We start from the raw sequence: 24,131 nt of genomic DNA on the forward strand, positions 1-24,131 counted from the left end.
GAAGGAACTCAAAAAAGCATACTCACAAGGTGTCACCCAGCTCGACCAGGTTCCCGCGACTCATGCTCGCCATGCCGCGTCGCGTCGTCGAATGCAATCGAATCGTTCGATTCGTCTCGAGGTGGTAAACCGTTCTGATGAGAGTCAAGTCCGACTGAAGCTGCTCGGGAAAATCTTCGAGGGTTTTTTTTCGTATTTCTCGAGATACGCGAAACGGGCGGACGATTATCGCGGAACAACGGGGCCACGTGAAACCGTGCGACATCCGCAGGCACAAAGAAACGCTTATAGCCGAGTTGACGCCGCTAACGAGGAAACAATTAGCAGGGGAGCTGAACAACGCGCGGCGTTCCGTCGAATTCAAAGTTAATTTATAATCGTTTCGAGCGCGGATCGACGCGAGAGGCCGCGCGATTTATATCGCCACGTGTGATCGACGAGCGAATTATTGGTGCTGGATTCACGAGGTGTGCGCCACAGATGCGAACGAAGCTCCGCGAGAGCTGCAGCTCGCGACGATCTCACTCGAAAAACCTCGAAAGCTCGATCAGTTTACGAGCGAATCGTACGCGAATACGCAAAGACCGGTTCTTCGATACGGACGACAAACAAAATGTCATTAGATCTTTATAAAAGTTGATAATCAGATGTTTCTGAGGTCACTGATAACGAATCTGACATCAAAAATGAAAAATTCAAAATGGTGGATTCAATACTATGCACATATAGTCTGGAAATTCGTTTTTCGTGGTCAAAATTAAAGAGACACACATATCGACATTTTTCAACACAATAAATTTGTATATAATTATATTTCCGATGTTAATTCTGAATTATTCAAATATTTCAAAATGGCTAATTCGAAGTCCTCTTCATCTAAATCTTTTGCATCATCAATTGACCTTCATTTACGTTTCGATCAAAGATTAAATGTTGTTCTAACCATTTATCGTAATTCGCTTTTAGTGACCGATGACAATTTTTCCATTTCTGGGATAATTATTGCAAAAAAGACGTACTTTTTGTTTAATGGGCTTTCTAGTTTCGTCACAAGTCACTTAATTGATTTTATCAAAAATAACATCAGACACAGCAATTATTTTCCTGCTCGGATCACCTTCATTATACCATGCATTAAAAAGATCCTCATTTTTAGAGTTATATTTGTCTACAAATATAAAAATAATTAACATTTTTATGTCAAGACAGTATGATGGGAAGGTTAAAGTGGAACATACTTTCCCACATTGTAATTCAAAATTATTTTCAACTCTTAAACTAAATTACACACTATATAACTGAATTAAAAATATGTACAATGTATGTATTTACATACATAAATATGTTCAACTATAATTATATAACTAATTATAATACACAATTTAACACACATAAAACTTAGCAAAATCATTCAGTACAGATGTTTCCACGAGAATATTCGATTGAAGATTAACGCGATCAAAAATAAGTATGCTCGACGAGAACCAATTATTTCTGTGAATCTGATCAATGTAATACAATGTAACAGTTCATACAAAGAAATACTAACAAGCAGATACGATTCGCGCAGTCTAAACATCAGAGTCCAAGTCAACTATGCTATCCGGACGCCAAAATACCGCGGGATTTTATTTCTTAATTATCGTATAAACTACACGGCTGCAGCAGGCTGCACCTAAAATTTATATGCTCTTATTCGAAATTGTTTAAACTTTCATATAAAACAAGTCTGATGTCTAACACTTTTATACATTTTTTTAAAAACCTTCCCAAAGTTTAAATTGCCAATAATATTGCAGCATTCGTACATGGATTAAGTAATGCTGGAAACCTAATTAAATAATGAAAACACGCCTATTAATATATATAAAACATTTATTCAAACCTGTTATATAATGCTCTATAATGAGTTCTTAGAATAATTAGTTTCACTTTGGATTTCAGAATGTTGTCTTTAGATCGTTACCCTCGGTTACACAATTATCTGAAATGGATAATATTTTGGATTTTGATGGTTTGAAGTATTGTTACTTTATAGCCAAAAAAGTTTTTTCAAAATATTGAACTTCGAATATTGACTTTTAGACAGTAAAATCGCGTTCTCGGACCACTTTGGTGACAGTCTTCGAAGTTGCAAAATGTTTACTTATTGTTAGTTCTCTCTCAGTGATCTTCCAGTCGATTTTGCAACTCGATGAAAGAAATCATTTTCACGAGAGCCTGCATCCGTCTCGCTCAATTTCGTAAGCTGATAAATTAATCTCCGCGCAAATAGAACCGTGTCGAGCCCATTTTTCACCAACGAAAGGTAATTGGATGTTTATGCTTTTTATCTGGGAGTTTACCTGCTTGTAAACGTGGAGGATTATTTAACAAGTATTTTCTTATCTGATGCAAGCGCATGCGGTTCATTGTGGAACGTGTTCACACACTGACTGGGTTGTCGAAATTCAGATTGTCGTAGTATCCGTGAAAAAAATAATAGGGCTACCTACTTAGGCTGATTTTAAGGATGTTATGGAGGTATATAAAAACGCAAGAAAATTTTTGAAAATTTGACAAGATATAATTCTTACTAAATTAATCCAATTACCGAAGTTTGGGTTCGATTCGCTGCACCGTTTCAGAATTATAGCAATTTAAAGTTTGCACATTTTAACACGTCTTCTTGTGGAGAATTCATAAAATTGAAAAAACGCAACTGAAAACTCCAGTTTTTTTTATATGTAGTAAAAATTATGTAATTAATTATTTTCAAATTTTATTAGGATTCACTAAACAGTTACAGAGCAGAAAATTATAAACTGTTACAAAACGTCTTTATCGTGTTGTCATTGTTATTTGTCGTGTTTATTATCTTGAAGTTCAAATCAGAGGGTACAATTATTCGAAAAAGTCACTTACAATTTTTTACAATATGAAGACAATTTGATTAAAAAATAAATATAACATGAAATTCACTAATTAAATTAACTATTTTCTTAATGCAAAATATACTCATGAATGGCTTTCATTGCCAATATATTGATGGATTTCGAATTTCTTGTACTCTTGTCTCCCATTGTACATTGACAGCTTTCACGAGCTTGAATTCATTTTTTTGAAAACAAATATCTACACGATGTAGTGTGTACGAAAGCGGAGGTACCTCAGCACATGTTTAACGTTTAGCATATGGTAAGGTGGAGTGGGGTAAGTGCGTCAACGGGGCAAGTGCGTTAATTGATTATTTTTGTTATAATCTCAACGAAATTTTTCTAGCATGTATTTATTAATGTAGTACAAGTTAGTATGAACTATTCGACATAGATGTCGTCCAAGAATTTAAGGTGTTTTCCTCGCTTAAATCAACCAATGCCAAACAGTCACGTGCAAGGTACACGTACAACTTTGAGGTTACCCTGAACGTGCAATAGCTTACAAGTTATTAATATATTCTGTGTTCTTATTTTAGGTAAGTACAACAAATATTGATGTAGGTTTACATTAAATAAACCGTTTTCGTTGCATTTTTTAAAATTTGTTGAGAAAAACACTAAGATGCACTTGCCCCGTAAATATTACTACACGGGGCAAGTGCGTAATATCACGGTGGGTAAGTGCGCACTGTATGGGTAACTACATATAAAACTAAACAATATATTTAATGCAATAAAAGCATTTTGTAGCAGACTTGATAATAATTCTTTTCTTGCACCGTAGCACTTGAAACAAGGTTCGAAAGCATTTTTAAACTTTGTTTTAATATCACTGTATCCCATTTCATATTTCAGCATAAAAGTACATACATGTTTGTTTAAAAATGGATAACTATAAACAGGGCCGGCGTGACCTTTGGCGGGGCTCGGTTCAAAAATTGTGCGGGGCCAGAATACACATTCAAATCCTAAGCTTAAGGAATTATTTATTATAAGTACAAAGGATGTTACATATATTTTTTGTAAGATAAATATTACATAATTTTTCTTGCTTTTTCCGCCGCAAAATCTTTGATTATGTTATTAAAATTGATTGAGTTTGCTACTTCGCTTTCTATTGAAAGAATAGCCAGAGATCGGTCTTATCTGTTACGAGTCAGGGCGCGAGCAGCACGAGTGGCCGGCGAAGGGTTGTTACCCTAGGAATATGATATCAATTTGTTAGTTAAGGAACTAGGATTATAGACAGCGAGGACGAATCTGGCGCGAAGTCAGGGAGCCTCTAGGAATGGAGTCAAACGCAGACGAACCCGATGCGAAACCGGGGAACTGCTAGGAGGTTGTATAATAGCACAGACGAACCTGATGCGAAATCAGGGAGCTGTTAGGATGCAAACGAACCCAGTGCGAAACTGGGGAGCCGCTAGGTTGGATAAATCTCTGTTTGGACAATTGCAATGTCGCGGAAGAACCCGATGCTTAATCAGGGAATCGCTAGGACAATTAGTATAAGCCTCGTAATTATTGGATATTGGACAATAATTATGGGTTTAATGAATTTGCGTTAATTATCAAAGAACACAAATATGTATATTCTTACAATAAGAATTCGTATTACAATAGTGTAAGTGTCGCGAATGGACTGAATTTAGAATAGAAAGAATTGCAAGATGACATTACCTAAACTAAGATGCACGGTGTTGACGCACTGGCAATGCGGGGGACTCGGAGCAACCTTATCACTGCCTAACAGATTTTACACCGCACTCGCGGAATCTGTACGGAGAAACTTTGTTTCAAAAGGAACGAACGTCCGATCTCACTGGTAGTTGACTTCCGAGATGCAGCACGACGCGACACAATTCGTGATTACGACAGTACTAGCCCACGAGAGTAGAAATGTAAGGGCTTATATATCCCTGCAATGACGGGTGGTACTTGTCAGTACCCTTCAAGTGAAGATTCGTATTTTGTCAACGACCAGTTGGTCGTGCGTATGTTTGCGCCCTAAACTAAACTAAACAGTTATGTAGATTTATCTAGGGTGGCTCTGTTCGTTTATCTAGGACGGTTCCTGCCAGAGATGATGTTGAACACCTGTTCATCATCCGTAACAATCTAAATCGTAAATCGGTCTTGGCTTATTCATGATCGACTATAATTTTTCATTAGTTTCAACCGCGAGAGAGAAACTACGTTCAGCTGAAGCCACAGTTACTGGCGTAGTTAACATTATTTGTAACGCCGCACCGTGGTCATCGCGATCGCTTACCCTGGGACATTACCCAACTTGAAGACACCGATTTTACTGACATTCTTATAGAATATTGGTACCTTAAAGAAAGGCAGGTCATATTTTTTCGCATCCATAATTCGCTTTCAAGGGGCAAAAAATTCCATGAAAGTACAAAATCTGTAATTATATAATATACGATTTTCATAAAAAACTATTGATATAGTTTAATTTCTCGTAAAAAGTACATTTCTCTGAAAGCGTTCGGATTTTTTTAACTGGAATAGTTTCCGGGACATAAGGACTTTATGGAGTTACACTGAACTTCGTTGATTTTCGTCGCGCCTTCAAACTGAATCATCGCTACTAAAAAATGTCTTGCATCTGTTTATCGTATCACCATTCTGTAAAAAGTTAATCAAAATCGATGTTTTCTAATTGGGTAATTTCCTTAACACCTCATGTCCTCTGCACCCGTGTTGCAGACGTATCAACGTTCGATGTCAACATTTAGTGTTAACGTCTGCAACACGCTGCAACAAAATATGTACCTCAATGCAAAGACGGGAGAGAAAATCTTGCACTCATGTCAGTGCGCAGCAAGTTGTCATCAATTAGTGGATTATGCGATTGCATTTTCCACACACACCTGAATATTCAATCTACTATACAGCGGGTCCTGCAAAATGTCTGATTTGTTTTCGTAGACCGCGGGGCCTTCCAAAACGCGAGGCCGGGTTCCGGCAAACGCGCTGAATCTGCCTCGCGCCGGCCCTGACTATAAAACTAAACAATATAATTTAATGCAATAAGAAGCATTTTATAGCAAGCTTGATAATAATTCTTTTCTTCACCGTAGCACTTGAAACAAGGTTCGAAAGCATTTTTAACTCCCAGAGACGCTCTTGCCCATTTTCGGGGCAAGTGCGTAGTAGTTGACACTTTGTACAATATCCTATCAAAATGATAATTTTCAAGCAAAATTGGAATCCTGCATAATACTAATTCATCAGTAATAACTGTGGCGATAGTTTGATACCAAGAGTGTCAAGTTTTTACGTACCAGACTGAAAATACATCAATTTAAAGTCCAACTTTGCAAAAACTAGGGCGCACTTACCCCGCTCCACCTTACTTAAGCAACGGGAAAGTGTTTTGTTAAGAAATCCAGGTGTTATACAAAAAAAGAACTGTGAACGAAGGTCTGATCGTTGGAATGTCAAGATCGTGATATTACGTTGAACAGACTCGGCTGATGATTACCAGCCGTCAATTGGATAATTAACCGGCTATGATTATCCGTGTGCTCCCTACGTGCGCGGTTTTACATAATGAACGGTCCGCTTGTTAGCTGTCCACGAAGTGCAGCCTGGTGTAATAAGTGAGGGGAAGGCAGACGATAATTGTTTAATTGTCGGAGGTCACCGGGCGTCCGCCGATACGAAAAGATGCGAACAATAATGTTTTTTTACGACGAACAACGGTGTGACAGCTGTATCCTTGTGAGAAACCTGTTATGCACTCGGTGATCTCATATATTTGCATCCATACCGAGATTTAATAATTCACGTTTCAATAACCTTAGAAGACGATTAACCCTTGCAAGGTAAGCTCTAATAACACATAAATAGTAAGGTGGTTCACAAATAGCTTCGTTCTTAATAAATTTGGGATAAATATTAACACAGGATAAAAAGTAAACAGAGTTAATTTTATTCACATAAAAATTCTTTTCAAAAATCTGAAGCTGGGCTCTTTTAGGTGATTACTGCGTAGTATTTACAAATACTACTACTAGCTACAGTATTTACAAATTCTGAGATTATACAAATATGGGAATGATTGGCAATTTTCTTCGCCTCGCCAACGAGAATACATTCTCATTGAATTGTACAAATTTATTCATAGCAAACTATTTATTTTTACGTAATTTATTCTCATTGGACAAAATACCTCAGTAATAGATACATTTACTCTACTGGACGTGAGCGTTGCAAATTTTAAAAGAATTTAAGAAACCTTATACAGGCTGTGAGACCGAAGAAACAGAACACTTGAATATCTGCGTTACTTTTCGTTGTACAAAACAACTTCTTAGGACAAAGTTACACTGTTTGAAGGGCCACATGTAACGGTGTAAGGGAAAAAATTTTCGAGGTCATTTTTTTAATGAGATTTCAAGGTCATCGATATTTTTTTAAATGGAATGAGGTATTTTTTAATACATCAATCGATGCAACTGGACATTCGTTATAAAAAAGTACTAACGTATGTATGTCGAAAAGTTAGTATAGTTCAGGAGATATTTCAATTTAAATAACTAAAACATCATTACTGTCGTACTAACACGTTACACAAGTAAGTAAACGCTAACATTAATTTGAATTTCAATGTCAATTTTTCAATTTCAACTTCAATTTCAATATCAACTGTTCAACTTCAATTTCAATTTCAACTCGTCAATTTCAACTTCAATTTCAACTCTTCCATTTCAACTTCAATTTCTATTCGTCCATTTCAACTTAAATCTCTATTCTTCCATTTCAACTTCGATTTCTACTCTTCCATTCCAACTTCAATTTTTCTATTTCATTTCGTTAATTTTAACTCTTCAATTTCAACTTCAATTTCAACTCTTCCATTTCAACTTCAATTTCTATTCGTCTATTTCAACTTAAATCTCTATTCTTCCATTTCAACTTCGATTTCTACTCTTCCATTCCAACTTCAATTTTTCTATTTCATTTCGTTAATTTTAACTCTTCAATTTCAACGTCAATTTTTCAATTTCAATATCAACCCTTCAACTTCAATTATTCAATTTCAACGTCAATTTCAATATCAACCCTTTAACTTCAATTTTTCAATTTCAACGTCAATTTCAATATCAACCCTTCAAGTTCAACTTCAGCTCTTCAATTTCAATTTTTCAATTTCAACGTCAATTTTTCAATTTCAATTCGTTAATTTCAAATCTTCAATTTCATTTTCAACGTCAATTTCAATATCAACCCTTCAACTTCAACTTCAGCTCTTCAATTTCAATTTTTCAATTTCAATTCCTTAATTTTAAATGTTCAATTTCATTTTCAACGTCAATTTCAATATCAACCCTTCAACTTCAACTTCAGCTCTTCAATTTCAATTTTTCAATTTCAATTCCTTAATTTCAAATCTTCAATTTCATTTTCAACGTCAATTTTTAAATTTCAATTTCAACTCTTCAATTTACACGAGCAAGTAAACGCTAACGTCTTTGTACGACAGTAATGGTGTTTTAGAGTTATTTAAATTGAAATATCTACTGAACTACTAACTTTTCGACATACATGGATTAGCATGTATTAAAAAATACCTCGTTCCATTTAAAAAATATCAATGACCTTGAAATCATCAAAAAAAAAATGACCTTGAAAATTTTTTCCTTTACACCGTTACACGTTCAAACAGTGTAACTTTGTACTAAAAAGTATTTTTGTACAACGAAAAGTAACGGAGATATTTTGGTGTTCTGTTTCTTCGGACTCACCCTGTATATTATTTGCAACTTTTTAAGAGTATTCTAAGCAGAAAGAAAATTGTTATATTATTTTTAATGTTATATATTGGGTTGGCAAGAAAGTAATTTCGGTATTTTAAGGTGAGATAAAACCGAATTTCTTTATTCACGTGATGTGAACTTTAATCAATAAAATATTTTTTTATTTATTCTTTTTGGGAATAGATGGAAGAAAAGAAAAAAATATCTTATTCATTAAAGTTCATTGCTTGAATAAAAAATTTGGGTTCTCTATTTCACATTAAAATACCGAAATTACTTTCTTGTGTGCCAACCCAATATTACTTCCAACTTATTAAGAGTATTGAAGGCAGGAAGAATCTTCTATTCATTTTGCATAGACCTGAGTCTCTATTCGGGAGTATTCTGGACCCTAAACTCTTCTGGTCAAAGCAACCAAATGGGAAACTCTTCTTCTCTTCCCTAACTGTATCCGGGTGCATGTAAGTTCAGACGAACCAGCGAATTTCCACGGCAAAATTCGACATCAACGATGTTCGGAGGTCAGCCAACGTGGTTTAACGAGCGACAACAACGTGCAATGAAAAAGTCCTTGTGATACGGAATTTTTTGCAGTTCGAGCGACTGCCCCTCGGACATCGACGCAGCGCGCGCGGCGCTGCTAATTGAAACGTAAAAGTATAATGAATGAAACGATGACTGCGCGTCCCCGTGTTCCATTGTGGCATTAGGCCCTATGTCCACGATGCGTCGCGTCAGAGATTAGAGAAATTAGTCTCTCGCTGCATAGCGTCCAACGATGATCGATGACTGTTCTGTTTTCAACTCTACAAATCTCGTTCGTTCTGTTTAAGAGGGACAGTTTCGCGGCGCGGAGGCCGCTGATGGCGAAAATATGCGAGGTTTCCACGAGGACGGAAGATCGGCGTGTTTAACCGTAATCGGCCGCTGCAGGACTATCTAGCTAGCTTTAGGTTACTTAACATAATTTCGCAAACGACATTCTCGAGGAAAAGCGGACGCCAGCGACGGAATTATTCTCGCGTTGGCGATCCGCAAGTGGAATTTCGCAACCGGTTACGCAAATCGTTCCCCACGGTGCTGGAATCCGCGATTTTAAAATTGGACGCGAGCACGCCGCACAGTGGATAAATTTGACCTAACTCGATTCAAAATCAAAGAACTTTTTTTTAAATTAAAGCTGAAACTATGCAGAATATGGGAAAAATAGGGAGATTACGTTACGAACGGTTTTTAACATTGAGAAAATTCGTTAAACTTGCACAATTTCAAGAAAATGTGGTTTCTCCGTTACCACGGGTGGAAAATTTTTTTTTTAACATGCTATATATCATTTCCCGTAGATTTTTTCACGCTGATTTCAAATCTGGTCTCAAAATTTGTCTACGGCCTCTGGTTTTTTCAAGAAATCGATTTTTGTGACAAGAAATTAATGAAATCATGTTTTCGTTGAAATGATTTCTTGTAACAAAAATTGATTTCTTGAAAAAACCAGAGGCCGTAGACAAATTTTGAGACCAGATTTGAAATCAGCGTGAAAAAATCTACCGGAAATGATATATAGTATGTTAAAAAAAAATTTTTCCACCCGTGGTAACGGATTAACCACATTTTCTTGAAATTGTGCAAGTTTAACGAATTTTCTCAAGGTTAAAAACCATTCGTACCATAATCTCCCAATTTCTCCCACATTCTGCAAAGTTTCAGCTTTAATATTTAAAAAAATTCATCGCTCTACCTCATTTCTATCGAAAGTTCTTTGATTTTGAATCGAGTTAGGTCAAATTTACCCACTGTGCGCCGTGTCGGGCCCTGTTGGGTCATGTCGGATCTAGTTGAAATTTTATCTTGGTAATCGGTCGATTAATGATTATAAAGATTAATCGTCGGAGATTGGTGATTTATTGGCTGGATCGGCGTTACTAGGGCTTTATCGGTTTTTCATGATTTTTATCGGTTTCGATAATTCATCGAGAATATGTTTGCACAAGACTCCTGCGAAATGATATTTATACTACACCCACAGAAAAAGGTAGCAGACGCGTGCTATCTTTAATTTCTCGTGTTAGGATTGTGCTAGAGTGGAAACTCTGTGTGTAGTGTGTCAAACATTCCTTCTGCGAATATGTAAACAGAACATAGGTTGACTTTAGTTCAATGAGTTCTCTTAATTGGAAGGGAAACACATAATCCGACACATACAGAATGATAGAACACTGGAACTATATTTACATATTCTTCAGTGTTTCGTGAGCTTCCACGGAGTTACAGTATTCAATTTGTGTTTAGAGCTTTGTCGTATTGCTATTCTCATAATGTATACAAATTTTTGCCCAACTCTGACCACAACGCTATTGGAGCAAATATAAATATGCACCCATTACATCCTGTGATGTAGAACGTACTTTTTCAGCATATACATTCTGTCAAGAAAGTACCGGGAATCGATCATTTAAAAAGCCCGCTTAAAGGGATTGTTGAAATTATTTTTGTCGCTAAGTTGGCACAACTGTCCTCTGTACTCACGCGGAGTTTGAGCGTCACTTGTCATTTATTTAGTTTGTTTACAGTGCGCCATTTTGTCAGTTCATCTCAAGTGTGTTTTGCGATTTTGGCGAATTTTCTGCAGAAACTCAATCGCGTTAACGTCGCTGAAGACATGTTAGAACGAGTCAATTCCGACCCCACATTCATAAAACGCATTGTAACTGGTGATGAGACATGGGTTTACGAGTTTGACGTGCAAACCAGTCAACAAGCTTCGGAATGGCGCCTTCCAATTGAGCCGAAACCGAAAAAGCACGTCAAAGTCGATCAAAAGTCAAGATGATGTTGACAGTTTTTTTCTATTACCGCGTTGTTATGCACTCGGAATTCTTGCCACAAGGTGAGACATTAAATAAAGAATATTATCTGAGCGTTATGCGGCGTTTCAGAGAGCAAATTCGTCGAAAAAGACCAGATTTGTGGAAAGAAAACTCATGGATTTTGCACCATTATAACGCACCATCTCACAAGGCTATCATTGTGAACGAATTTCTGGCCAAAAACTCAACAAATCTTATCGAGCAGCCACCGTATTCCCCTGATACGTATTTCTCCAGGACTCAAATTAACACTTCGAGGCACCTGTTTTCAGTCGATAGATGACATAAAAGAGAATTCTCGGCGAGTACTGAAGTTGATTCCAAAAAATGCGTTTAAAAAATGTTTTGATGATTGGGTTTTTCGTTGGCATAAGTGTATTATTTCGAAAGGGGCCTACTTTGAAGGTGATACAATAAAGGATGAGTAATACATATTTTGTGTTTCATTGACCAATTCCCGGTACTTTTTTGACAGAATGTAAGTCAATATTAACTGACAAACGGCTACAACTAACAATGAGTGTTACAAACATGGAAAAAGTACTAGCAACTTATTGTAATGCAAATAATGGTATTTCCGTATAAATAATTGTTTATTAAAACATAACTGATAATATCTCTTCGTATTAGTTTCGATCATATTTTACGTGCATGAACATCCGCAGTTATTACCAATAACATTATTTTCGATAAAAATCCTTTATCCAGCACATTGAAGCTTGTATAATTGTACACTATAATTGTATGCAAGCGTTAAACTGCAGATTTATAATAAAAATATTATTGTACATAGTTACCGCCCATCAAAATCACTAAAAATAATAAACCCAGAGATGAATTGCTCGAAATGATGTCTTTGATAATATAATCACCGGCGCGTATAATGATTGATCGCAATTAACTAGAAATTCAATCGTCAATTAAATTTTTGCCGGTGGATCAAGTTTCGCGAACCCCGCGGGATCGAGCCGACCTCGACACGCTTCCGGTGTTCACTTGTCCAGGAGGATCCATCGATCCTCCAGTTGATTAGGTTCTCGGATGCTCTGGAATATGCTTCACGGCCGCGGCCACGCTAATCTCCTTTGCATGTTCGATCGAAAACGCCTAGAAGAATGATTTCCCAGGGTCTAGATATGCTAAGAGCCGTGGCAGCTCTCAGTCAGCTGTGACCACGGATTCGCATTAGCATACTTATCAACGCACGCGTAATTGCGGCGCGTGATTCATGCCGGGATTAATCGATGGATCATTTGTTTCGATGCGCGCGAGGCTGCCGGTTTCGTAATGATCCATAAATCCGTTGAAAATTTCTGTGCATCACGAGAACAGCCCGCGGCGATCATTATTCGGGATCAAGTATGCTCATGCTTCTCCGTGTCTCCATGTCTACGGATATTATAACCAGTTTCCCGGATTTTCCTGGCTGAAGAAATCTCCTTGCTTGGAGAAAACTCCGCAGAAAATCTGGGCATCTGCTAATGATGGGTCATTACGATTTTTATGCGGAGTATGGTCATTATAGGATACATAAAACAACAGCAAAATGGAAATAATTTATCTCGCGAAGTAGAGAGATTTTTTTACAGAACGCAACTGAATACTGTACAGCTGATGCATTAAAAATTAATTGCCCAATGTAGACAATTAGAATACTGCATATAATACTCCATATGTCGTAAAACAAGTATCATAATTAGACTGCGGATTTTTATGCATTTATAGCAAAATTGAATACGTGAGATTCAAAATTGTTCGAAAATTTTGAAAATTGAAGATGTGAATATATGATTACTCCTCTATTTAAATCATTAAGGGAAGAAATAACATTCAATTTAGTTTCTATGTCTTGCAATCGATGAAGACAATTCTTATTTTGCATAAAGATCCGCTGTCTAATCATAATAAATATACATATAGATTATGGTGTACTTTATAAATAATGTACATGACAATTAACCCAGTATCCAAATAACAACAAATTATTTTACATTTCTATGTTGGTTATATGCAATAAAACAATTGGCAATTTTAGATAATTTTGTGAACTTTTCTTTTTTCCACTTATATCAATTTTCTTCTGAATGAACGATAAATGTAAAATAAATACGATGATATATTGGGATGGAACGAAAAAAAGTTTGTAGCGTTTTTAAATTAAAACTCAAAGTTAAAATTATGATATTTCTACATAGATTTGTTCAATAACATATTTTCCATTCTCTTCTATTACTTTTTGCCATTTTCTAGGTGACCTAACATGTTATTCAATGAATAACTATATCAATGAATAAATATCTTAATTTCATGTTTGAATTTTGATGTAAAAACGCTACGAACTTCCGTGCCAACCTAATACTTCATAAGTCATCACTAAATAAATCTTTCGTGTTCATTCTAATCGCCATTAGATAAAATAATTAGATATGATGTAATCTTAGCGTGGCCTACATAACATAAACGCGACATCTTTCGACTACTATCGCGTTTTGTAGAACTTTTACGAAATTCCTCATTGTCCAACATTGAACCGTTTCGACTCGCAGCAGTTTTGCATCGAGTGGCTAAATCGAGACTGCAGTCAGGTATAATCGTATTCGTTATCAAATGATCTCTCAACTCGAGCAAACGAAGTGTAATTAGATTTAGTCGCAAAGGAAATAACTTGATGCACGGCTACTCTTATCAGCTTGTAATAGCGTCCGAGGTTTAGGCATTATCTGCTCTGGTATAATTGAACAATTGTTCGACATTCGAAAGCTATAGTTTCTTCCATCTAACTTTACACTGAATATCGCCAGAGAAAATCCAACGGAAATATTCTAGTGAAGATCTGCTGAGCACTTAATTGTCTTCTCTGCTGGGTAACGTCGTTTATCGAGGTAGCTTCTGAACAATTTCCGGTCTCATCAGTAATTCCTTAGAAACGTAAATATGCATAAGGATGCAATGCAGTCGCAATTATTGTACTCTTCAGTCTTGGCTTGCTAACAACGAGAGATAAACGAGTAATACATAATATTTTGCTGATCTAGCGGAATGGTCGATGCCGTCCGTTATGGTCGAGGACCGAGGACTTCCATGTTAACGGACAAACTCGGTACATTCTACCAAACTCTACTAAATTCAAAAATCTGAAACATTATATTGTGAAAATTATACATTATTCTACGAAACTCCATTAAATTCTAATATCTAAATATTCTTTTCTACACTACACTCCTCAAAAGAATAAAGGGATTACTTGTGCGAACACGAAAAATTGGTCCCACTTTACGTGACCATAACTCCGTCAAAAATTGCTGTATCGATATCGTTAAACAATGGTTTGAAAACCTGAAACCTCTAGTTTCAGATGCTCTGTTTCAAATTGTTGCTATATTGGTTTTCTACAAAGTTATAGCGAGATGAAGACAACATTGACGGTTAACAAAAATTTTGTGCAACTTTGGAACATCACACGGGGAGCAACAAATTTTTTTGATAAATCGCGTTAATATCATTTGAAAAGGCTATCTTTCCTGTGTAAATTGTGTGGTTGTTGAATATTGTGCGATTTTTTTTATTCGAGTTTTTCAACATTGAAGTGAATGTTGGCTTTTTCACTTTAACTGGCTCCAAGAAAGCGAAAAAATTATCGTAGAATCTGGTGCAAAAAAGCAATAGAAAGAGCGTTTCTTTTCTTCAAGGCACCCCTCTTGTTTTTCCAATTTCATTAACATTTCAATATACCAGGTGTTTCTGAAAATGTGCTTAAAAAATGCACAATTTCCATTTTATCTTTAACTCGCTATATCTCGGCGAGAAATGATCGTAATACCATGATCCGAACGCTGATTTCAAATTTTGAGATCAGATTTGAAATCAGCGTGAAAAAAACACGGGAAATGATATATAGTACGTTAAAAAAATAACCTTTTTCGCGCGTGGTACTGGAGAAACCACATTTTCTTGAAATTCTACATGTTTAACAAATTTTCTCAACGTTAAAAAACGTTCGTACCATAATCTCCCCATTTTTCCCATATTCTGCAAAGTTTCGGCTTCAATGTTAAAAAAATTTCATCGCTCTACCTCATTTCTATCGAAAGTTCTTTGATTTTGAATCGAGTTTGGTCCAAATTTTTCAGAGATGTCAGGCAGCCGCTGTACGTGGAGAGCTAATTTCTGCGAAGCACTAACTTCAAACACAGTTGCCATAGGTAACAAATTGTCGCAGTGAGTTCATGGGGTACTCAATCGAATCGGCCGAATCTCTGCTCCAATCTGACGTTCGGATCATGGTATTACGATCATTTCTCGCCGAGATACAGCGAGTTAAAGGAAAAATGGAAATTGTGCATTTTTTAAGCATATTTTCAGGAACACCTGGTATATCGAAATGTTAATGAAATTGGAAAAACAAAAAGAGTGCCTTGAAGAGAAAGAAACGCTCTTTCTTCGTACAAGATTCTACGATAATTTTTTCGCTTTCAGGAGCCAGTTAAAGTTAAAAAGCCCATATTTACTTCAATGTTGAATAACTCGAATAAAAAAATCGCACAATATTCAGCAATCACACAATTTACACAGGAAAGATAGCCCTTCCAAATCATATTAACGCGATTTATCAAAAAAATTTGTTGGTCCCCGTGTGATGTTCCAAAGTTGCACAAAATGTTTGTGAACCGTCAATGTTGTCATCATCTCGCTATAACTTTGTAAAAAACCAACCATAGCAACAATTTGAAACAGAGCATCTGAAACTAGAGGTTTCAGGCTTTCAAACCATTGTTTAATGATATCGATACGTCAATTTTTGACGAAGTAATGAACACGTAAAGTGGGACCAATTTTTCAGGTTCGCACAAGTGATCCCTTAATTCTTTTGAGGAGTGTATTTGCAAGAATAAAACTTTATTTCAATACTTTCAATAAATTGAAAATAATATAATAGTGTTTCTCAACTTTTCTCGCGGTTTTATTCGAATATGATTCTCTACGACTATGGCACATATGAAATAAATTCTGCACTATTTACGAGAATAAAAATTTAGCTTGTTCTTTAATACTTTCATATAGAGTTGAAGTACGGATGGTGTATGTACGTGTGTGTGTATATTAACAATTCTATGTATGTATATAGGTAAATTTATAAAAATAGAGAATCATAAATAACAGAAGAGTTGGAAAATTACGATCGCCAACGAAATGCAAATAGAAGGCAGATCGAAACGAGCGCTCGCGACGAACACGTCTGCGTCTGCGTTAATAAAACCCGCTTTTCCTTACGGCTTTTCCTTACATTCAGTAAAAGTTGAAAATATCGCAGTTTTACTGTTTCGTATTTTCTTCTCTGCTCCATGAAAATATCTAATTCAACACAGAGATTATAGAAAACGAGGTAAATTCTGCACTTTGAGAATTTCAAGTAGAACTCGTGCGTTCTTCAACTTTGCAAACGCATCTTAGCCTCATTACCATATTGTACATATGTATATGGGTCACTCAAGCGTATCACTCTGGTGCCAACAATCTCATCACCATTCATTAATCAACATATTATATTTTCTTCGCCAGAAGAACATTTCAATTCTGCATTGTGTTTCGTTCTTTATACTCGTATCTCTTGCAACTTTTCACTTTGTTCTGTATCTTCGACTTCCATCGTGCATCCCGGAGAATCGGGAAAATTCCCGTGAAATTCAAACGACGAAAAGATTGCAGGTGCACCGAAGACCTTCCGGTTGTGCGTAGAGCAAAAGGGAGCATAAGTTCCATAGCTGATACAGCGACGACAAAGATAAGACACGGACGAATACCGATAAGAAGTTTTATGTACTGCGTGTTGCGCAACAGAATAAAGTTCACCGATAGCATGAACCGTATCGCCAACAAATCAATTTTATCGATTCCCCGTTTGTAATCCATTCGCCTAGCCGGGTCGTATCTGGATTCCTTCTTTCGGCGATAAAGACGTTCCGAGGAGTAAGTTTGGATCGTTCGCATAGTGGGATTTTTCTGAACGGAGGAAAAATCGAGGGAAGGAGAGGTAAACCGCGTGTGCACGTCAGGGTCGCAGAAAATTTGCATCGCACTTATGCGTGTCGCGTTCTATGCAAATCCCGGGCAGCCTGCGACGTGTCACGCTGCTCGATTTCTGCTCCGCTTGTCTCTAATCACAAAATGGTCTTCCAATCATAATTAATACGTTCGCTGCTCGTTACATACACGCGACGATCATAATTCTGCTTTTACGCGAACTATATCGAATTAATTCTACGTTCGACGTTATGCGAATTGCAACACACATGTCCGAGGAGTTTGTAACTTGTTTGTAGTTGTGTTTTGTTAATATTTCGTGAGAAAATGCATTACGAAGGGCAACGGTTGTATTAGACTGCTAGTTTTCATGTTAGGACTTCACGTTCATGTTCACGTTAGAAATTAATTTCGCGCTAGGCTTTATAGAAAATGACATGTATATTCCATCGGTTTGCACGTTTCTAAATGAAAGCATCTCCGAAATATACCAGAAAAAAACAGAACACAAACATCTGAAATCGATGAAACGAAAGAAAAATTTGTTTTGTCGATTTCTAGTCAAAGTGAATTTAGTCTAGCCAATAAATGTTCATAAGGGGGATGTAGAGGGAAATGGAAGGAACACAATTTTTAACTTCGGGTCTTTGTTTGGACTAGTTAGTAGGTAAACATACTAAAAGTCCCTACTCCTAGGAGGTGAGCGAGGTGCAGGAGGGCACGTAGAAGGTCCCCTTTTTCGGTTTTCCGCTTATATCTCGGAAACTATGTGTCCCAGCGATAAGACCATTCTATACAAAATTATAGCTGACAATATGACAATATGACAATATGTGCCATAAAGCGCTCAAAGTTCACTAATTGTGAAAAAGAACTCTTCAGCACAATTAGTGAACTTTGAGCGCGGATATCTCGGAAACTATGCGAGATAGCGAAAAACTGAATCGAGTCAATCTTATGGCGCATTTTGTCAGCTTTAATTTTGTATAGAATGGTCTTATCGCTAGGTCGCTTAGTTTCCGAGATATAAGCGAAAAACCGAAAAAGGGGACCTTCTACGTGCATTTGAAGTTGAAATTGAAAAATTGAAGTTGAATTTGAGAAATTGATGTTGAAACTGAAAAATTGAAGTTGACATTGAAAAATTGATGTTGAAATTGAGAAATTGATGTTGAAACTCAAAAACTGAAGTGGAAATTGAAAACGGAAGACCCAATGTTAAAAATTGTGTTCCTTCCATTTCCCTCTACAACTTTTCGTTGACTGGACTAATTGGCTATACGTTAATTTGCGCGTGCACGAAGCGTGTACAGAAGCGTCTCTGCAATTGCGAGATCAACAATCGTGAAATAAAAATATGAGAATCGCTGGTGCAACGTGCATATCTAGCTTCAAAACGAGTCCGACGTTTGGGAGAGTTATCTTCGTCGGTGGTTGACGATTTGCGTCAAGATGTGACTGTAGCATGACGTCTGCTATCTACGGAAAAATGCAGCAACTGTGAATCATAGCTGCGGCTAGGGACCCGTGTGTTTGCATTAATTATCTGTGCCCCGCGTTTCAATAACCTTAAACGACGACTAGATACTGAACTTGTAAAAACTGATACTGAACTGTAACCACAGGTATTGTTTTATCTTTGAAGATTGTGAATGTAAAGAATTTAGGTCTCCAGTATTTACCGGCGATATCGATTTAATCGGTGACTACAAATTGTTTGGGTACCGTATATACCGTGACTCACTTCAGTATTTACTGTCTTTATGAGTTACAGTTAACACTTTACCTACCGGAAGCCTATTAACAGGATTTTCAATAATTGTGCTGTACCGAAAGAAAGCATAGAAATTTTCTTCTACATTGCAATCTTGAATGAAACTATTAGATGACTTTATTGAGGGTGACTTGCTAGTTAAAAATGAAAATTGCTGTTGCTATTGAACGTTCCAGTAAAAAGTGTTCAGGCATGTACCATAGATTTTTCAGAATTATGCAATAATCACCGGTCGGTAGTGTGTTAAGTAATAATTCCTGGGTAACTAAGAATTGTCGGTTTTTCTGTACATTTTCTGTAAAGAAAACTAAGAATATTAGGAGATCATATTAATCTGACAAGTAAAGAGAGATTGATTGGTTAATTTTGATGCAAACTTACAATTGTTCGAATCTGTTTTATGAAGCAGACGGTGAGTTGAATTTTCCGGCCTAAAAATTCTACCAGTTGACATTTAAACAATTTTTATTTTCGTAACTATGAAGCGCGTTCTTCGACCTTTTTGAGAATCCCACTGTTTCATATTTTATCCACTCAACTCTGAATGTATAAAATCCACAGTCCTGTTATCAATTTATTCAGTAATTTATTCAGTCCTCTTTCTCTACGAGTTTGTACAAAGAAAAACTCACTTCCTGGTTATAAATAAAAACATTTCAGAATCGTTGCACCCATTTTCTAAGGACTATCCTGAGTTTATCTTATTTATAATTAATCTCTCTTATTTATTTATAATTACTAGACTACGGATTTTATGCATTTATAACAAAAATGGACACGTATATTTTATAGCAGTGGACATGTTAAAAATATTTACAGACATCAATGTATTCGTTTTAACGTAGTAGGATAATTAAAAGAAAGATACAATTCTTGTTTTGCTCCTGTGTCCTACAATCGATACGAACACTTTTTATTTTGCATAAAGATCCGCAGTCTAATAATTACCATAGAATTATAATAAACCAACTTTCAACTTTCAACTACGGAACTCGTCGAAATAATGAGCATGGTATTTTACAATTTACAACTACTGAAATTATAAGAATGCATTTCTGCAGAATAACGCAATAAACCTTCAAGAAAATGTCCAAATTTTCAGACAGAAAAATTCTGAAAAATGTGAATCCTCTCATTCCTCTCATAAAACAACATAAAATAGACGCTTTAGTCTTCCGTAAATAAGCATCAAAGCCCGGTAAGCCCATCAGATCAACATATCCGAAAACCGATGAAAGCCTGGTGTCCAGCCAAGATCACAATCGAACTGCTCGCACTGATACCAACAACAATTCAACATAATGCTGAATAGGATATAGCTATCGTACTTGATCATGTGGTCGTTCCTTGATCCCCGTGTTCACTGGAAATCTCGAAGTCAAAGCGCAGGGTAGTTTTCGTCGGCGAAGCTCTACGGAATGGTCCCCATGGTGAAACAAAGAGCCGTGTCTTCTAAACAATAACACTTGCAGTCGTTGAGCTAGCTGACAAGCAATCTGACAGACACACGCGCAGCGCGAAAATATGTTCAGCGCAGCGCAAACACGGTCAGCGCAGCGCTGTTCTATCGAAGGTGACACGAGTCGCGCGGTTATTCGCGAACGTCTAAGCAGCGCGATGATCGCCGATCGACTGTTTACCACCGGCTGACACTGGCGTGTTTGCTATCCGAAGGTCTTCGTGATCGGTGGCAGTCGATCAGCGCTGCTGGACGTGCACGGTGCGCTCAGCGAGCGCTGTCAAACGCTCGAAACGCTGCGCTGCGCACCGAGTAAACGAAGGAAATCAAGCAAGCCGACGGTGAACAGAACTACTATCGCCCCTCCGATATTTCGATGTTATAAATCTCAACGTTTTTAACAACTTTTCGTTTGCACGACAATGCCAGTCTCTCACAGAGTCTGCGAGATATTCGCGAAAAACTGTCGCTACCACTACAATCAATTCTGTCTATACTTGCGCGCCTGTGGCAGCGCGCGCGTTGGTATTGGTGGCCACTTATCTTCTGTTTAGACATGGAGATCAACTGACATGAGCTTGAAAGTTCCGTTCACAACTGCATATGTATACGCGACTGCAAGAAATGTCTCTGGTAAATATAGTAACTCGCGACAGTATCTGAACACTTACCACCCTAGTAGCACAAAATATTGTATACACATTCATACGATATTAAAAAGATATTCAATCTGTTTTTAATATTCAAATGTACATACAATATTTATTTTACGTTAAGTAATTAATACATTTTTTTAATATGCAGGAAATATCTATTCCATGTTCACGAAACACATGTACCCCTCTCTTGAGGCCGAAAAGCAAAAAATAAACCTACTTACTACTATCTATTAGGTCAAACGGAAAGTTCCGTCCGTTTAGTGTCGAGTAGCTGTAGCTCGAACTGTCGTTAACTATAACGTCTAAACTAATGTCAACTTTTTAGTTTGGACATCTTTCAATAAAATTCAATACATAACAATATACGCTTGCATCAATAACATCGTTTTTCTCTACATTGAAAATGTCGGAATTTGAGCCGCGAATAAGCGTCGTTTGCGCGAAGTGTTAATCTTCTGCTTTAATTGGAAGAAAACTGCAGCTGAAGCTCATCGAATGATTGTAGACGTTTATGGCGATATGCTGTTTCCGATAAAACATGTACAGAATGGTTTCGACGCTTTAAAAATGGTGATTTTACTGCGGAGGACAAAGAGCGTCAAATGCAAAAACAAATTGCAGAAGCGTTAAATTCTGCTCAATCTGTCATTTCCGATCTTTAAAAATCTTGGGGAAGGTCTACGAGGAAGGAAAGTGGGTTCCATATGAACTCAAGCCAAGAGACATTGAAAAGCAAAAAACCATCTGCGAAATTCTGCTTGTGAAACTTCACAAAAGTTGTCGAAGAAACGTTAGAAGCACTTCGCTGGGAAGTGCTACCCCATGCGGCTTATTAGCCAGACTGTGCCCCTTCTGACTATCACTTGTTTTGGTCGATGGCACACGCACTTGCTGAGGAACGATTTAATTCTTACGAAGATGTCGACAATGGATCTCTTACTGGATAACCTCCAAAGATGACTCATTCTTTCATCGCGGAATTCCCTTACTGCCCGAAAGATGGGGAGAAGTCATCGCTAACGATGGACAATATTTTGATTAATGTACTTTTTCATTTTGTTTCTTAAATAAAGCTCTACTTTTTGTATAAAAACAGACGGAACTTTTCGATTGACCTAATATACAGGGTGTTCCAAAATTCCTTCAACAGCCGGAAATGGGAGGTTCCTGAGATCATTTGAAGCGACAATTTCCTGTGCATAAATGTTATCCACCGCTTTGTTTACGAGTTATTAACGAAAAACACGGACCAACCAGAGCGCACAGTCGACCAATTGACAGTTGGCGTGCCGGACCGACTGTGCCAACTCGCGTCTAGGTCGCGCTGTGATTGGTCCGTGTTTTTCGTTAATAATTCCTAAACAAAACTGCGGATAACATGTTTGCAAATGAAAATGTTGCTTCAAATGATCTCAGGAACCTCCCATTTCCGGCTGTTGAAGGGATTTTAGGACACCCTGTATATTTCGTTGCAGCGTGTTGCAGACGTTAACACTAAATGTTGACATCAAACGTTGATACGTCTGCAACACGGGTGCAGAGGACATTAGGTGTTAAGAAAATTACCCAATTAGAAAACATCGATTTTGATCAACTTTTTACAGAATGATGATACGATAAACAGATGCAAGACATTTTTTAGTAGCGATGATTCAGTTTGAAGGCGTGACGAAAATCATCGAAGTTCAGTGTAACTCCATAAAGTCCTTATATCCCGGAAACTATTTCAAATTAAAAAATCCGAACGCTTTCAGAGAAACGTACTTTTTACGAGAAATTAAACTATATCAATAGTTTCTTGCGAAAGTCATATATAATTACAGATTTTGTACTTTCATGGAATTTTTTGCCCCTTGAAAGCGAATTATGGATGCGAAAAAATATGACCTGCATTTCTTTAAGGTACCAATATTCGATAAAAATGTCAGTAAAATCGGTGTCTTCAAGTTGGATAATGTTCCATGTAAGCACGTTACAAATAATGTTAACTACGCCAGTAACCGTGGCTTTAGCTGAACGTAGTTTCTCTCTCTCTCGCGGTTGGAACTAATAAAAAATTATCTTCGATCATCAATAAGCCAAGACCAATCTCTGGCTATTCTTTCAATAGAAAGCGAAGTAGCAAACTCAATCAGATTTGATGACGTAATTAAAGATTTTGCGGCGAAAAAAGCGAGAACAATTATGTAATATTTATCTTACAAAAAATATATGTAATATCCTTTGTACTTACAATAAATAATTTCTTATTGTGAAATTTAAATATAGGATTTGAATGTGTATTCTGGCTCCGCACAATTTCTGAACCGGGTCCCGCAAAAGGTCACGGCGGCTAGGGTGTCCCTTAAAAGACGAAGGTGCGATAAAATGTTAGGACGCCCTCTAATTTTATTCCTTTTCATGTCCTAAGTAAGTGTGTAAAATATTAGCCTCATCGGATTATTCTAAACCCTGCCTCAAGAGGCTCAAAGTTAGGATATTTTGTAAAATTTAAAATATTTAGTATTTTTGTCGTTTTGAGTGAAAAACTGCTTACAATAGATAAGTATCACAATAACAGAATATAATCACACAATTTATTTATATAATACAATGTTTGAACGGAAAAAAGGTTGGTTGAAAATGAATTTTTGGTTAATGTTTTCATGGGCATAGCTCT

The 24,131-nt window shown here is 36.8% G+C and overlaps 1 protein-coding gene across 12 annotated transcripts in view; it reads right to left on the reverse strand.

The window, feature by feature from the left end:
• Positions 1-24,131, reverse strand: part of Ndae1 (Na[+]-driven anion exchanger 1) — a 124,681-nt gene that overhangs the window by 85,246 nt on the left and 15,304 nt on the right. For 4 of the 12 annotated variants that reach the window (XR_013009044.1, XM_076424354.1, XM_076424363.1 and 1 more), the window contains exon 1: positions 27-9,963. The exons of 2 other annotated variants lie outside the window; for them this stretch is intronic. Coding sequence is in view for 8 of the 10 variants with exons in the window: in XM_076424354.1 (XP_076280469.1) it covers positions 27-265 (239 nt within the window). In the remaining 2 variants the exon portion in view is untranslated. Of the gene's footprint in view, positions 1-26; positions 9,965-20,682; positions 22,027-24,131 lie in introns of those variants that run through there. 6 more of the 12 variants (XM_076424364.1, XM_076424362.1, XM_076424358.1 and 3 more) reach the window with 3 other exon arrangements.

Source organism: Lasioglossum baleicum, chromosome 5 (assembly GCF_051020765.1).
Source record: "Lasioglossum baleicum chromosome 5, iyLasBale1, whole genome shotgun sequence".
Lineage (NCBI taxonomy): Eukaryota > Metazoa > Arthropoda > Insecta > Hymenoptera > Halictidae > Lasioglossum > Lasioglossum baleicum.